Raw genomic sequence first — 17,534 nt, forward strand, 5'->3', positions numbered from 1 at the left:
GATAAAATTGTGAAATATAGATCACCAACCAATCAGCTCCAAACTATCATTTCTTAAACACAGCCTGCAAAATGTAAGTTAAAAGCTGATTGGTTGGTGATCTATATCTCACAATTTTTACCTCACATCAAGCTTTGATATATATGCCCATTAGTGCAAAAGGTTTTCTTTTTGTGTTATAAATAGCCAGTTAGCATGGGCATAACTACCATAGATGCAAGGGGTGGAGCAGTCAGTGAAGATGTATGTAGAGCTCTCATTTAACTATATAATTGGGTGTGCACTAGTGGTTCATTTACTATTAACTATTCACAACTGTGAAAATGCAGGAATGTGTGAAAATTCAGCCTGTCGGCTATAGAGTTGTGCAGGCCAGTTTCCGGTCAGATGGTCGACAGTAACAATGACGACACTAGAATGGCGACATGGTTCAATATGTCAACAGTCATCATGTTAACATCCTCAGAATGTCGACAGATTCGCAATGTCGCCATCTGAAATGTCGCCAAGTAACATACCACACCCATGTATCAATTATATTACCTCACCTTTCTATTAACCTTCTTAATTGAAACCTTGTAATGTGTCTACTCTATGCTTCTTCTTCACCAAAGGAAAAAATAATGAAAAGACGCATCTGCTTCTAATACAATCTGTTATAATGTGGTAGGATGTCAGGAAGCTACAATATAACTAAACAGTATAATGGAGCATGACGCTGTATTCACCAAATAGAAGAGGAGGAATGGAAAACCTATTGTCAATGCCAGCTAACCAAGGAGCAAAGGCAGTCACAGAATCCCCTCAAGGAACACAGTAAACAGCCACACTTAGGGAATTGCTTAGCTTATGTTCACTTGATTTAGATGAATGTTGAAATATATAATATATTGTTTGTGCATTAATACTTATCTTTTTATATATATATTTATATATATATATTTTTTTTATTTAAATATGCACGAGTCAAATACATTTGCATATATATCAAACGTAGACAATACATATGTGCACACAGTACTTCCAATTTATATATTTCTTTTAACACAGGATTTTTTTTTAAATAGTTTAAGCAATACTTGTTCTAGCATGAAAATTATAGCACTTTATTTCCAAGGTCTGCAGATCAAATCGAAGCTCCCCAATTACTGAGGTTGTTGCGAAATTAATATCTAAGCTATAATGTAATGATATTACTATATATGATAATTGACCTTACATGAGTATTACGGATTGTATTTATTTTTTAAGAAAGAGCTTCACAGATACATCATTACTACATTTCCAACCCATCATTCCAGAAACAATGAAATGTTTTACACTGCAATTCTGTTTACCCACAAAGAATGTGCTATGAAGTGGCTGGACACTGGGAATATCACTAACATGGTCTGGTGAAGAGACCGTGCCGGCCGTTCTAGAGGACACAGACTACAAAGCTGGCCTGTGGTGGTGATGGGCACTCAGGACTGACACTCACTTCCCTGCGGTGTGACGCAGATGCCGCATGTCCCCGCCCATAGAACGCACGTGCGAATGTTGTCTATAAAGTGGGCGTGTCAGTGCCATGGAAACGCAGTCGGTGCGGAGCTACTGCGCTCGGTAGAGGGAGCTATCAGGACACCAGCTGCGATCCACCAGGTAACCTACTGGTGTGGCAGTGGCGGGCTTGCTCACGCCGCTGCCTCCTGTAGTGTGGGGGAGATGAGTAATATAAGAAATAAATATATAGTGTACTAGACGTTATCTTGCTCAACAGCCCTCATCCATGTACCCCCTGCCTGAACAACTGCCCACATGCATGTACACCTGCCTGACCAACTGTCCCAACCATGTACGTACTCATGTGCCTGGCCAACTACCCCCCTCCAATCCATGTACCCTTCCTGACCTGAGAGGAGATCTATTATACACCTGTATTAGTGTATACACAGTGTGTAAGTGGTCGTACTGTATGTATTAGAGTGTAGATGAATGTAGTCCAGGTAATCTTGGTCAATGGTAATATGGGAGCAGGCTGGTATAACTCACCATGTGCATAATTGTATCTTAGGAGCCTTTGTATCAAAGCTTGATGAGAGATAAAATTGTGAGATGTAATTCCCCAACCAATCAGCGTCTAACTTATATTTTATACACTGTGTTTGAAATATGACAGGAGCTAGATGGTTAATACTTTTTCTCTCACAATTTTATCTCTCATCAAGCTTTGATACATAGACCCCTTATTGTATGTTAAAACATCCAATTCATCTGGTGAGGCTGCTGTGGCCTACACGCCACTAATTAGATAAATGAAGGTGAATGGGTGCAGGGTCACTCTGTTTATATCAGAGCATTGCACAGCAGTCAGCCTTCACCTATATATTACTCACAAAATTAATTTGGTGTTTTATACAAGTTTGACCTGCCCCTAGCCCCATGGGGAAATAAATTGGAGCCAAGGGATAGGGTGAGCCTGTAAAAACAAAATATCCTTGATTCCCCTGCACCAAGCAGTATGTACAGGCACATTGGAACCATTGCCTGAAAGTGTGGTGTTGCTTCCTTTAATCAGCAGGGATCCCTTCCTCAAGATATTGAGGGAGACTGAATTGCTGCCAGAATGGTCAGACAAAAGCCCTTTGTGGCCAGTAACACTGCTAACTTTCCATTGCACCCATAGAGGTGTGCAGGCAATGTAACAATTACTGCAGAGGTTCCCAAACTCTGTCCTCAAGGCACCCTAACAGTCCAGGTTTTCAGGATATCCATGCTTGTGCATAAATGGTACAATTAAACTGACTGAGGTACTAATTAAGTCACCTGTGCTTAAGTATCGGTATCCTGAAAACCTGGACTGTTAGGTTGCCTTGAGGACAGAGTTTGGGAACCACTGAATTATTGTATGATTTACCATGATGTGCAGAGCTGAACATGACAGAGGTGCTTTGAATCTTCCCATTGTGCATTAATCACTTAATGCCCCCTACACAGAATATAAAGAGTCAATGCATGGAAAAAAGTAAAAGGTATTTTTTTTATTTTTCTCAAACCTTTGTTTGGATGAGGTGAGGGAGTGTTTTTCATACATAATTGCACCATTTCTTGGAATTTACATTACACTACAGTGTTGGGTTATAAGGTTAATTGACCCCAAATTTGATGCAGCTGGATACCCAGTTTTTTAAAAAATGGTGTGCCTATAATTGCTATGCTGCTATGGCAAATGTCCTCTTTATTTTGCTTATTCTATAAGGAATATGTGTTTATACTTCTGGTTTTTCTGTTTTGGAAGGATAGATTGATACCAATCCTGTAACCACAATTCCACCTTACCACCCAGACGGTTTAATTCTTATTTAAATTCCTTCAAGAGCCAAACTGTCTAGAATGGGCTGTTAGAGGTGGGCAAGGTTCCCTGCACCCTCCAAAGGGCCGAATATCAGGTTTCCTGCATGTCTTGACCGATTGCACCCAGCATTTTAGGGACTTTCCCTAGTATGTATATCGTGTCATGTGATGCTTACAAAATGTAAAAAATGTAACAATATTTATTTCTTTTTATTAAAAAAAAACAAAACCTGCAATCCCATGTAAAAACGAAATGTGGCTGTTTTGATTTTAAACATCCCTCTGGTTATTAGAAGGCAAAAAGGGGATTATTTGTGCATTATTATTTTTTTTCCCCAGTGGGTTTGTAATAAAGGCATATCGCCAGTGATTTTGGACTCCAATTTAGTATCCAGCATTTTTCAGTCTTAAAACACGTCGCCAGCAATGTTCGCTGATGCCAAAATGCATGTGGTTTTAGGATCGACTACATTTATAAAGGTTATTTTGAACTTCTAATATCAGCCTGCCATTGATGTCCATTAGTTTCTAGACCTCATCTTTGCAGCTAACCCATAATACTGCAGCAAAAAAGGTGCTGCATGGATCCCTAGCCTTCTCTATTTGGATTTAGTTAAAAAACAAGAGCGAATTAGACTCCCAGCCCCCAAATTGCTAACCTTTAAGCTTAGGCTGGTATTTGAAAATTCGAGGAGGTGGATAAAGTGGGTAGGGTCCCCATGAAATCTCAACTAACCAGTACTAGACTTTAAAAAACAGGAATCTTGACAAAAACATGTATTCCACATACTCCAAAAAAGTTAACTTGCACCCACGTGGTATAAGTGCATTGGAACTCTGACTAATCAGAGCGTGGCTGTTCTCACCCTGACCAATCAGAGCATTTTAAAGCATTTCTATAGCAGTGGGTGGGAGTGAACTAATTTTTCATGGGGTCTCTTTGGAGGTAGTAGTGAACCCCTGGTGAGTTCAGAACCAGCTTCATTCAATTGGTGAAAATCTGGTCAGTAATCCCTGGTATAAAGTATAGTTTTACTGTGCATTTGCTACCTTGGTGACTATAGTATATTGCAGTGGTTCTCAAACTCTGTCCTCAAACTCCACGCAGTTAACGTTTTGCAGGTCACCCAGCTTGTGTACAGGTGTATTCATTACTCACTGACATATTTTAAAAGATCCACAGGTGGAGCTAATATCTCACTTGTGGTTTTGTGAGGAGACCTGAAAAACATGCACTGTTTGGGGTCCTGAGGACCGAGTTTGAGAACTTGTGGTATATTGTATCCTGCTTGGAAAACTCTGCAATCCCATAGCACACCTATCAACATTAGGGATGGACAAGGGATTTAAGATAGGCGTCGAAATACCGACGCCTATCTTAATTCTGACGCTGGAACACCGAGGGACGCCAGCCCGAACGAGGTAAGTCTGGGGCGCCCTTACCAATAGTCGTGGGGGGAGGGTTAGGGGTTTTTTTGGGGGGAGGCTAGGGTTAGGCACCACCTAGGCGGTATGGTTAAGGTTAGACTCCCTCGGGGATAGGTAGAGGGTTAAGCACCTCCCTGGGAAGATTAGGCTTAGGGAGAGGCAAGGGGGGGGGGGGGGGTTTAGGCACTAGGGGGAGTTTTGAGATGGGCGTCACTAAGGGAGGTTTGGGGGGGGGGGTTGGGATAGGGTACTTACCTGCCTTGTTGGGATCTTCTTCCTTTGGGTTACTGGCGTCGGGATATGGGGACTTCATACCCATTCCTTTTAACACCATCAATGATTTTCTTGTGATGGTAGTGTGTTCACCATTCAGTGGCGACCTGTCATTTGATGGTGTGGAAGCCAATGACTATTCGATGTGAAAATTCAGCTGTTTAAAATGATCGTCCATCAGTCGACATTGCATGCGCAAACCATCACAATGTTTTTCCCATCACATTCTTTTGATGTGATGGTTGGTTGCCATCGCATTGAATGTTTTGATGGTGGAGACCCAGCCATCATTTGATGCCAGCCTTCCGATGTCCATCTCTACCCACCATCGAGGAGGATAGTGTCAGTACTTTTGTTGTACCTGGAAAATGGTACACACATTTTGGGGGTGTGACTGCACTTAATGCTTCCATTCTCATCACGCTAAAGGGTTGCTTCTCCCGGCACACTGCGTATAAGGCGTCACCCATTCACTGCTGCTTTGCTATAAAAGCAGAGGTGACCTGTGCCCACACCCCCCATGTGGGACACTGCTGGACAGTTCCCCAAAAGCCATAGTGTTTTTTTTTTTTGTTTTTTTTAAACTACTATTAATAATTTACAGTTTGCCATGATAAAATCGCATGAAAGCATAGCAATCTGTCACATGACTTTTAATGTAGTGGTCTAGGATATTTTGGAACGCCCACCTTCCATGTATGCACTTTTATGTGATCATCAAAACACTGGCTCTATGTAGCATACTTTATTTCGATACTAGTCTGCCCAACAAATATTTTGCAAAGAAAAGACTCAGTTATTGGTTGTCGGGAGTTAAAAAAAAAAAAAAAAAAATCGGCTTCATGCTACACTAGCTGGCCACACACATAGCGATATTTTACCCGATCTGGCCGATTCTGACACATTGGAACGACAGGTCGTGTAAAATATGGCCAAATCCTGAGTAAATCGTGAGCCCCCACTCACGATCACGATGTGATGTGCGTCCCCGCTGGTCGCACATAGCATTTTCAGATCTGCCGTGCAGTAGGGCAGATCTGACGATCTAGGACCCGATGCACTGTGCAAGTCTGGATGCAGGAGAGATCGTTTGAAGATTGGACACCAAATTGTGTGCATAGCTGCCGGGTTTCAAGGGAAATCGTACACCGGCTGCTTGTGAGTACATCGCTATGTCTGTGGCCAGCAGGGCCGTAGCTAGGGTAGTGCGGCCAGTGCCATCGCACAGGGCACCACAGGTCAGGGGGCGCTGTTTGGGCCTGTCAATTTTCTGTTTATTATCATTCTCGCTTGTAGCTTCCTCTTATTTCATCCCCAGCATCTCCTGGCCTCCCCTATCTCTTCCCTGGCCTTTCCCCATGAAGCCATGGCCCTTTTGTGGGTGCATTATGGCCGTTGAAAAATGAGGGGGGCGCCAATGCTCTTTCTGGCACAGGGCACCAAAAAGTCTAGTGACTGCTCTGGTGGCCAGCATAACCGTGCTGTCTGTGGGAATATAGCTTTCATTTGTATTTCCCACTTTATATGATTTGCAGTATTATGTAAACCTTCCTGTTTGACAAAAACAACATAGAAGCATATTTTGGAAGTTAACAACCTATGGGGAAAGTTTACTATGTGGCGCTTTTGAAGCCCCCATGGCTTCGGCAGTTTTGACCACTGGATTTAAAGAGGCAATAATTTTTAATCCTGTAGTAAGTGTGTTTGGTATATAATATTTTTGCCCCTTTATATCTAGTGTCCACATTCGCTGAAAATGCGGCAGGCCATACAGTAAAATTAATGACTCAAGCTTGCCATACAGTGCTATATTGGGCTACACGTGTGATAGGTCAGTTTGTGTAGCCCCAAGTCAAGCCCGGTGGTCCAAACAACTCCTATTGTATTGTCTTGTATGTTGGTTAATGTGATCTGCGTGTGCAATCAGACTGCACTAACAGTGATGTAAGACGCAATCTAGCTAATTGGACAGTGTGCTGACTGGCTAGATCTTCTCTGCAGAGTTGTAACCAGAGCATTGGCGTCTGTCCGTCCCCTCACTATTTTTCAAATGGGGACATAATGCATCCAAAAAAGAGGAATGGTCTCATGGGGAAATGCCAGGGAAGAGATAAGGGAGGCAGGAGATGCTGGGAATAAAAGAGGTAGCTACAAGTGAGAATGATAATAAACAGAAAATTGACAGGCCTGAACAGCACCCCCTTGTTCTGCGGTGCCCTGTGCCATGGCACAGGTCACACTACCCTTGTTACAGCCTTGCTCCTCTGATTTGTCCATCTACATGTCTGGTCGAATTGAATGCTATTCCTGTTTGGCATTCAGTCCTAGCTATAGCATTGGTTTTGTTTGTAGGGAGAGCTACGGTCTGTGCTATCTTATCCCTCCCATTTTCCTATTAACTACATTCAAACTTGAAAAGTAGCGAATTTTTAAAACTGTTTGCAAAACTGTTTGCCTTGAAAACCTCTTACACCCCTGCTTTTTTTTTTTTACACTGTTCACAACTATATGCTATTCCCACTTAGGGTCGTATTCAATTAGAGGTGAAAAGCCGTAATTGGCGGAAAAGTTTCGCCTATTGCCGCTTTTTGCCTTTTCGGAACTTATCTCCAAATTCAATTCCAGATGGAATTCACCTAAGCGGAAACTCAATGCAATGTAATAGGCCAAAAAGTTTCTCCAATGAATAGCATGTGAAAAGAAGTGCAAAATCTTTATTTTGGGGTACAAACTTGGGACCCAGAACCCTTGCAGTCCCCCAAAGGACAAATCTGGCAACAAAAAAAAAACTAAAAACTAAGAACATATCAAAAAAGTACTTTCATTTTTGGGGTGAAAAAATAAAGTGGGGGGACAAGCATAAAAACTATCAAATAGACTTCTTGGGGGTCTGCAAGGATTGGTCAGGTGTGTTTGGGATAGCAGGTGTGTTTTTGAAAATTTTTTAAAAGTTCGCTTTAGAAACATTAAAATATGCTAGCACCCATTTTCATGTACCCCAAAATTGACTGAACTACTTATTTTCACAAAAAAATACTGCTTTATGCCATTCTTCACCACTTTTGCAAAGACGCTAATAAGAATCAATTTAAACTACTTAAGTACCCCACACACTTTTTTTTTTATTAGGGCTATTAGTACATTGATTCCCTATGTTGGTGCATCTTTTTTGGGGTACTGACTGATTTCCCCACTTTTGACAGTACTTTCCACCTGTTCCGCATTCGTCGCTTTTCGTTTTTGCGCGTTTAGGAATTGAATCGGGTGAAAAGCGGGGACGGACGTGAAAAATTTTCACTACTGAAACCGGCGAAGAAGGCGGAAAGTCAGACAGGCGAAACTTGTCCGACTTTTCGCCTCTAATTGAATATGGGCCTTAGTTGTATTGGTAAAAGCGCAGTGGTAAACTTGTTAAATAAAAATAACAAATCTCACAAAAGTGCTTGTATTTCATGCAATTTATTTACATTTTACCAAACTGAGGAATTTTGATAAATTCAACATTCTGTAATAACTGCTCATAATTAGGGCCTATAGCAAAAATCTGCTGAGTGTTTATCTCTCTATAATAATTTTATTACTGAGCATTGTTCTACATTGTTTGTTCTATGTCTTTACAGTATTAACTTATAGCATTTGTATTGTAGGGGAATGAAAACTAGTGACTTAAATTGGATTGATGCACCATGTCAAGCAGACAGCTGCATTTATCTATTGTGAATCCACCTCCGCCAGAGTACATTAATCGCAAAAAGACAGGACGTCTGACTAACCAGTTACAGTATCTGGAGAAGGTGGTGCTGAAGGCGTTATGGAGACACAACTTTTCCTGGCCATTCCAGCAGCCTGTGGATGCTGCAAAGCTGAACCTCCCAGTAAGGCAATGATCTGTTACCATGTAACATTAACTACATATTTGCATTTTGTGGGCTTGGCCAATATTCAGCCGATGCATACACTAGCAACATGTTACATCACAGAGGCATGAGAAACTATAGTACAGGTTGAGTCTCCCATATCCAAATATTCCGAAATACGGAATATTCCGAAATACGGAATAATTTTGGCATGACTGAGATAATGAAACCTTTGATTTTTGATTGTTCAATGTACACAAACTTTGTCTAAGGCACACATTATTAAAAATATTGTATAAAATGACCTTCAGGCTGTGTGTATAATGTGTAAATGAAACATAACTGAATTTTATGTGTGTACACAAACTTTGTTTGAGCCACAAAATTATAGAAAATATTGAATAAAATTACCTGCAGGCTGTGTCTATAAGGTGTATATAACAAATAAATGCATTCTGTATGTATATTTGGGTCCCATTCCCAAGATAATTCATTATGATATGCAAATATTCCAAAATACGGAATATTCCATTATCCAAAATACCCCTGGTCCGAAGCATTTTGGATATCGGAGACTCAACCTGTACTTAACCAAATGGCAGTATGAATATTGTTTCTGCTCACAAAATGGCTGTTCTCCTGCTGAGTAGTTGACCTTTATTTTTGTGTGTGTGTTTTATGCTAGAAATGATCGTTAACACAAGATGATAATCCAAATGATTTAATAGTTTTGGTATATTAGAAACAAGATGAATGAATCGTGCCATATGACGTTACTATAAATATAAAACTTATTCAGTAGATTCAGTGGGTTCAAAGTCTAGTACTTGAAATGGTTGTCCAGTTTGGGATGTTCCCTTTCTGTATGTCCTACCTTCTTTGTAGCTTACAGTAGAGCTAGTACATGAGCGCTTGCTGGGCAGGTACTGAGTACATCATGACTATTTAGCACCTATCAATCTCACCATTGAGGCACACGTGGGACAGAAGCAATCACTGACAATGCAAACTTGATAGGCTATGGGTGGGATATGACATGCTGCCCAACTGTCAATTTAAACAGGACAATCCTGAGTTGCCTATTCTACAGTGGGAATGGGTATGTAATGCGGCTGTCGAGATGCCTCCTGTCACAATACCAACAGCGGCATCCCGATGGTTGGTATCCCTCCCTTCTTGTAGCCTAACCCAAACCCTCCCCACCCCGCACTCTAATCCTCCCCGTTAGTGCCTAATCCCCTCCCCCCCGTGATGCCTGATCCTAACCCTCCCCCATAGGGGTGCCTAACCCTAACCTCCCCCACAAAAAATAAAAACCTAACTCTAACCCCGCTAACTTGGCAAAACCTTGTCTGAAAACCCAGGTCGGACCCAGGTTTTTGGTGGAAAAGAGGTTTAATTAAGTAGCGGCTTGAGCCCAAAATTAAAATACAATGGTTTTTAATAGCAAAACACTCCTTTTTTGCTTTTAAAATAATTGGCATTTTATATGTAAGTCTTAAACACGCCGGGAATTGCGTTGGCCCCGTTTTCCGGGTGTGCTGAACTGCGTCCAGCAGCGTGAATTTCCTGGCCTACCTGAGGGTCACTCAGATGACCGAAATTTTCGCAGATGATCAGATGCTGTATCCTATGTAATTTATAGGTCACTCATCATGTGTGACTCCATCTCTATGGTTAATCTTATTTCTCCTTCATCCACAGGGGACACTGGAGTCAAGACTGTGGTGTATAGACAGGTGCAGAGTGGAGCCAAGTGTGACTGGCTTCTCCCCCTCTATGCCCCTCACCTCTTCAGTTTTTAGAAAAGTGCCTTAAGAGAGTGCCCTAGGGACCGGCTCCCTCTGAGAATTTATTTATCTTTTCTTTTTCTTCACAGGCAGACAGTTTGCCCCTGTCTGCCTGCAATGCAGGAGCCGCCGGAGGGACCAGTCGCCGCTTCTTGAGGCACGCGCCGGGTCCCTGACCAGATAACACCCGGCCAGAGTGCCGGACATCGTACATCACAAGTGAACAGGGGACCCGTCGCAGCTGCTTCGTCTGGCCTTGGTAGGATCTTTGGTAAATAAGGCTATTGAATGATGGGCTGAAGAGTTAGCTAGAGATTTGCATGCCGGAACGTCAAGATCCGTACTCTTTACTTTAGCGGTGCATAATAGAGAATCTGCCATCTATCTTTGAGAGGCTTCCAGGGATGTAGGCTTACTTGGTTCCCGGATTTCAGCTTCAGCAATAGCGGCTCGCAGGGCTCTCTGGCTTTGCTCCTGGCAAGTTGATGCCAAATCTAAGAGGGCAGTGGAGGCTTTACCTTTAGCAGGGGATATTCTTTTCGGACCAGAGTTGGATAAGTGGATCTCCGAGGCCACAGGAGGCAAATCAACCTTCCTACTGTACACTTCCTTGTTGACCCCATTACCACGAAGGTCTTATTCTGGGACTTCCTTTCGGGTTCCCACAAAGCTCCGGGGCCGTGCAAGAGGCTCCTCTGAGGCTTCACGAGGAACAAGAGGTATAGGAGGTGCAGCTGCCCCCCCTCGCCACTAAGACACTAAACCTGCCGACAAGCCAGTGGCATGACAGCTGGGGGTTCCCATGGTGGGAGCTAGTCTCTCTCTGTTCAAGGAAATGTGGCTTCAAACTTGTTCCGACGCCTGGGTCCGAAATCTAGTTTCACAAGGTTACCGTATAGATTTCTCGATCCATCCTTCTCGTTTCTTCACAACCAGACTTCCGACCTTGGAAACGAAGAGAAGGGTGTTACAGCAGGCTATCACAAGGCTCCTAGATTTAGAGGTGGTGGTTCCGGTTTCAAGACACCAGAGGAATCACGGCTTCTATTCAAATCTTTTTGTGGTTCGACCTATTCTGAATCTGAAGTCATTTAAATCCTCACTTGACATTCTTCAGATTCAAAATGCAATCTCTGCAGTCAGTAAAAGCAAGCCTGGAAGTACATGGTGTCTTTGGATATCAAAGACTCTTACTTACACATTCCCATCTGGGAACCACATCAACCGTTTCTTAGTGTGCATCTTGAATGGCAAATCTATCGGTTTCGGGCTCTTCCGTTCAAACTATCTTAGGCCCCCAGGGTATTCACGAAGGTCATGGCCACCATGGTGGCTCTTCTTCATCTTCAGGGGGTCACTTGTATCCCATATCTGGACGATCTTCTGCTCAAGGCTCCGTCACCAGAATGGCTTCTTCTGGATGTATCTACCACTTATCACCACCTGCTTCAGCACGGCTGCATTATCAATTTTCCAAAGTTGCAGTTGGTCCCTACACTGCGTCTCTTATTCCTGGGGCAATCAAGGAATTAGTCAGACTCTTCCTTCAACATCGGAGAGTCTCGGTGCATCTTTGTATCAGACTTCTTGGCAAGATGGTAGTGGCTTTCGAGGCCTTAGAGTTAAGTAATTTTCACACTCGGACATACCAACTGGATCTCTTGTCGTGGTCGGGATCTCATGTCCACATGCACCGCTTAGTGCCGCTGTCTCCAGAAACTAGAATTTCCCTTCTTTGGCTACAGTCCAATTATCTCCTGGCCGGGAAGTGTTTCGGTCTTTGGGACTGGGTGATTCTGACGACGGACGCCAGTCTCAGAGGCTGGGGAGTGGTGGTTCTGGAACGTCATTACCGGGGACGTTTGTCGGCTCAGGAGGCCCTCCTTCCGATAAATGTTCTGGAACTCAGGACAGTTTACAACTCCCTTCAAGACTCCATTCCTCTCCTGCGGGGGGCTGGCCATTCGAGTCCAGTCAGACAACGCAACCGCGGTGGCTTACATAAATCGACAAGGAGGAACTCAAAGCTGGGAAGCTATGAGGGAAGTATCATGCATTCTCCGTTGGGTAGAAAAGCACGCCACGGCGCTGACTGCTGTCTTCAGGCCAGGTGTCAAACCGGGAAGCGGATTAGCTAATTCACCAGGATCTTCATCCAGGGGAATGGGCTCTTCATCGTCAGGTTTTCCAGGATCTGACTCTGCAGTGAGGCAGGCCCCAGATCGATCTCATGGCGTCCAGACAAAACAATCTGCTCCCTCTTTATTGCTCTCGCTACCTGGATCTGGAGGCAGTGGCAGTGGACGCGCTGACTGCTCCATGGCTGCTCCAGTTTATCTGTTTCCACCTTTTCCCTTTCTACCTCGAGTGCTCAAGCGCATCAAGAGGGAGAATGTCAGGGCCATTCTGGTAGCTCCGAACTGGCCTCGCAGAGCCTGGTTCTCCGACCTAAACATGCTTATCGCAGCGGATCCTTGGCCGCTGCCTCCTTCAACCAGGTCCTTTTCTCTACACCACCTTACACAGACTGCGTTTGACGGCGTGGCTGTTGAATCCGCGATCTTGAAGCGGAAAGTTATTCCACGCTTGGTTATTCCTACCAAGTTCCAGGCTAGGAAACCTGTGACCTCGGCCCATAATTACCGGATTTGGAAGGCCTATGTAGCATGGTGCGAAAGACTGGGGTTTCATACCTCGTCTTTTCGTTTGGGTCGTCTTTTGGAGTTCTGTCAGTCAGGACTGGATGCGGGCCTTTGATTGGGATCATTGAAGGTTCAGGTTTCGGCTCTGTTTTCTTCCAACGGAAATTGGCGTTGCCTCCCGAGGTTCAGACTTTTTTTTATTACAGGGAGTCCTTTGCATTTGCCGCCCTTTGTTCTGTCAACAGCCCCTTTTGGGTTCTTACCTTGGTTCTTTCTTTCTGTCTTCTGTATTTGAACCTTTTTGGAGACTGATTTTAAAAAATCTTTCTTGGAAGATGGTACTATTGCTGGCTTTGGCATCAGCAAGGAGAGTCTCTGAGCTTGGAGCGCTGTCATGCCGCTCTCCCTATCTGATTTTTTTTTCATGCGGATCGGGCAGACCTGCGTGCTCCTTCTTGCCTAAGGTGGTTTCTTCTTTTCGTATGAACCAACCTATTGTGGTCCCAGTTTTGAAAGAGGACCTTCCGTCCTCCCGTTCCTTGGATGTAGTGCGGGCCTTGTGTATCTATGTAGACCGGCCGGCTACATTGCGCAAGCCAGATTCCTTGTTTGTTCTGTATGAAGCTGCTAAATTAGGGTGGTCTGCTTCTAAAATTGTTCTGGTACGTTGGATACACCTGACTATTAGTCATGCTTATTTAGCAGCGTCGTGGTCTCCTCCAGCTTCCATTTCAGCGCATTCTACGCGTTCAGTTGTTGGGCCATTTTGGGCGGCTGCCCGAGGAGTTTGTTTCTCTGCTCTGCCGAGCGGCCACTTCGTCGGAGGCTCATAAGTTTGTTCGGTTCGACACTTGCGGCTTCTGATGCTCAGTTTGGCTGTTCGGTTTTGCAGGTGTCGCAGCGCTCTCCCTCCCGTCTGGGTGGCTTTGAGACGTCCCCAGTCTCGACTCCAGTGTCCACTGCGGATGAAGGAGAAAACAGGATTTTGGTACTTACCGTTAAATCTGTTTCTCTGATTCCACAGGAGACACTGGACACCCTTCCTGCGCTGCTGTTCTGTTGTTTTTGTTGTGGTGTGACTGCTGTGTTCTTGCAGTTTGTTACTGTTCTTAATTTTTCTTCTTCTAAATTTTAGTTGTTTTTTTTTTTCCCCCCCCCACCCTTCTCTAGAGGTGCGCGGCATAGAGGGGGAGGAGCCAGTCACACTTATAAATTCTTAAAGTGCCTGCTCCACTCTATACCCGTCTATACCCCAGTCTTAACTCCAGTGTCCCCTGTGAACTCTGAGAAACCGATTTAACGGTAAGTACCAAAATCCTGTTTTTTCCCAGTGGGTGAGTGCATTTTCTGCGGATGGATATTAGGCCAGCTTCATGAATAATATGGAAAGATTTAAAGACCACTTTGACAAGTAGATATAGATTTATTATTTTGATTTGGTTAATTTTGCCCACAATGTACAGTAAGTGCCAAATTCCTTTAGATCAGTGGTTCTCGACTCTAGTCCTCAACTACTCCCAACATGTTTTCTGGATTTCTTTAGTCACGTACAGATGAGTTGATCTATTTTGCTGAGTCAGTAATTATCCCACCTGCTTCCGCAGACAGAAATCCTGAAAACAAATGCCTGTTGGGGGGGTACTTGATGACTGGATCTGAGAACCATTGATCTATATGTATTGCCTATAGCTATCGCACATGTCTCTTAATGTCACCAAATAATTAATAAAAAAAATAATATATATATATATATATAATAATAATATTTCTTTATTGCACTTTTTTTCAACTAGGCCTTGCTAAAAAGGCTGTCCACCTTTTGTGCATGCACTTATCTCTCTGGGTTAGTAAACACCTGCGACTCTCCACTCCCAGGAGCCTGCTGCTCACATTCACTCCCAGGAATTCTGCATGTACATTACACATTATGATGTGTCAAAACAAAACTCATCAAATGTATCCATGCAACCTCCAGCAGTACCCAATTACAAATCGAGTAGACCAGTGAGGTGAGGCAGAGCCTTTCCTGTCATACTTGGGTATACTCCAGAGTTTTAACTATAAAAATTATAAGAAAAAATTAAAGAAAAATATCATCTTTGTAGTATTCTAATAATTTTTATAGTCAAAACTCTGGAGTATAAAGTGTATGGCAGGTGAGGCACTGCCTCCTCTGTCTACATTTTCCACACATCCCTGATCAAAACTCCACCAAATTTCCAGCATGATATACTGCTGCACCTTTTTATAATGCCCACATGAGCCCTTGGGTTCATATGTGTGTGTAAATCTGGCTCTGATACTAGTCAGTGCCTCCACGGCCTCAGTGCACGTCACTGGAGCATACTTGCCTACCCTCCCGATTTGGCCGGGAGCCTCCCAGCCTGGGTGTCACTCCCAGTCCCTCGGAAAGGTACAACCAGTGTCAGATTAAGGTCCACATGGGCCTGGAGCTGAAATTTAGGAAGGGCCTATTGTGTGTCGCCGCAGGAGATATAATCAGCACTAACTAACTCCCAACATTACTTCCCCGTACTATATCACTGAACTACCTCCCAACACTACTACCCATCACAATATCACGGCACCTCATCTCCACATGGAATCTGTATTATTTACCGCCGGGCTGCATGGCCGGCGGTTCTAATCCTGACAGCGGTGGCCTGGCATGGGTAAAAATCCTGATCTCACTAAGGTAAGTATCGCTAACCTAATGCCCCTCCCTTAGGGGTGCCTAACCCTAACCTCCCCCGCCGCCTAACTCTAAATCTCTCAGGGGAAACTACAAGTAAGCTGTAAACAAAGAATGCGATTGGGATCCTGTTGTACCATTGTTGGTCCAGTGAGGGTATTTAGCTTGGTAGTTTTGTTTGTAAGCACCCTGACAAAAATGTAAATCATGCACCTGCCCCTTCCTATCTCATTCAAATATTGCGCATTTGCCATTGTTTCAGACATCCAAAAATCAAACAACATGCTCTCCATATATATTTATTATATATATATATATATATATATATATATATATATATATATATCATTATACAGTCACAAATGAGCACTCTCCTTTAATAGTGAAAAATGTTCCTTTACTCTTCAATTGTTACCACCCAAACATGAAGTATTCACAATGAATATTAACAGCCAGAATGCCTTATTCACTTCAACTTCATAGTTTACCAGTCGACATTTCGGTCATTTGTATTACCATTCTCACGACAGTCAGAAAAGCATAAACCATATGCCAAGATACCATATAGTAATGCCCCTGTAGTGCCCATATAGTAGTGCCCCCTAGTAATGCTCCTGTAGTGCCCTTATAGTAGTGCCGATATGGGTAATGCACCTGTAGTGCCCATATAGTAATGCCACTGTAGTGCCGCTTCCAAAAAAACCCAAAAAACAATACTTGCCTTAAACCCTGCTCCTGTGTCTGCCGCCGCCCGGCTGCTCCTTGGAACTATGGGAAAGAAATCATGACGTCTTTCCCATAGTGCCCAGGCCGTGGGGAGAGCCGGAAGCTGGAGTTCAGGAGAGAACTCCGGCTACCACGGAGCCGGGCGCCCGCTGGGAATAACATCTCAGCGGGCGTCAGGCTGGAGGACCCGCACCTCCAGCCCCCCTACTTTGTGTGTGTGTGTAATATATGAATGTGTGTGTATGTGTAAGTATACTCAAAATTTATACTTATATTTAATTATTAAACTTTTAGAAGTAACTCAGCCTGCCCTGCATTATGTACAATTTATACTTGTATAAAGCAGCAGCCTGGCCAGCAGTACTTACAAGCACCTTACCCCAGGACTGCTGCCGCCAGGCCGCCTACACGGAGCTGCAGTGCTGAGCCTGCCTGTGCTGGAGGACCAAGTCAGGGCCGGCCGCCGGATTACTTCAGGGTGCGGTGGTGGCGGGCGGCACATATGTGACATCACACGAAGTGTCGTGACGTGATGTGAAGGCGGCCATGTCACCGGGTCACTGTGCATTAGCAGCGCTGGGAGGGCTAGTAAAGCCCTCCATTCGAAGTCATCATATTTATGCTTTTGAACCACTGGCGCCGCAGGCGAGGGGGAGGGGGCGGGGCCTCGGACTGCCACTGCACTGGCAAGCTGCTATAGAAGGAAAAAAAATCCTGACTACAGCAGCACACACAGCTGCTTCTGTGGGCCTATTCTGATGGTGGGCCTGGAGCTGGAGCTCCATCAGCCCCA

The 17,534-nt window shown here is 43.9% G+C and overlaps 1 protein-coding gene across 3 annotated transcripts in view; it reads left to right on the forward strand.

The window, feature by feature from the left end:
* Positions 1-1,510: 1,510 nt before the first annotated feature.
* The window catches only part of BRDT (bromodomain testis associated), a 146,539-nt gene continuing 130,515 nt past the window's right edge, over positions 1,511-17,534 (forward strand). Inside the window, exons 1-2 of one of the 3 annotated variants that reach the window (XM_088444890.1) lie at positions 1,514-1,641; positions 8,682-8,909. In XM_088444890.1, coding sequence (XP_088301016.1) covers positions 8,721-8,909 — 189 coding nt within the window. In that variant the 5' untranslated portion in view covers positions 1,514-1,641; positions 8,682-8,720. Of the gene's footprint in view, positions 1,642-2,856; positions 3,012-8,681; positions 8,910-17,534 lie in introns of those variants that run through there. The other 2 variants (XM_088444891.1, XM_088444892.1) reach the window with 2 other exon arrangements.

The sequence above is a fragment of the Taudactylus pleione genome, unplaced genomic scaffold (assembly GCF_031769625.1).
Source record: "Taudactylus pleione unplaced genomic scaffold, aTauple2 ptg000373l, whole genome shotgun sequence".
Lineage (NCBI taxonomy): Eukaryota > Metazoa > Chordata > Amphibia > Anura > Myobatrachidae > Taudactylus > Taudactylus pleione.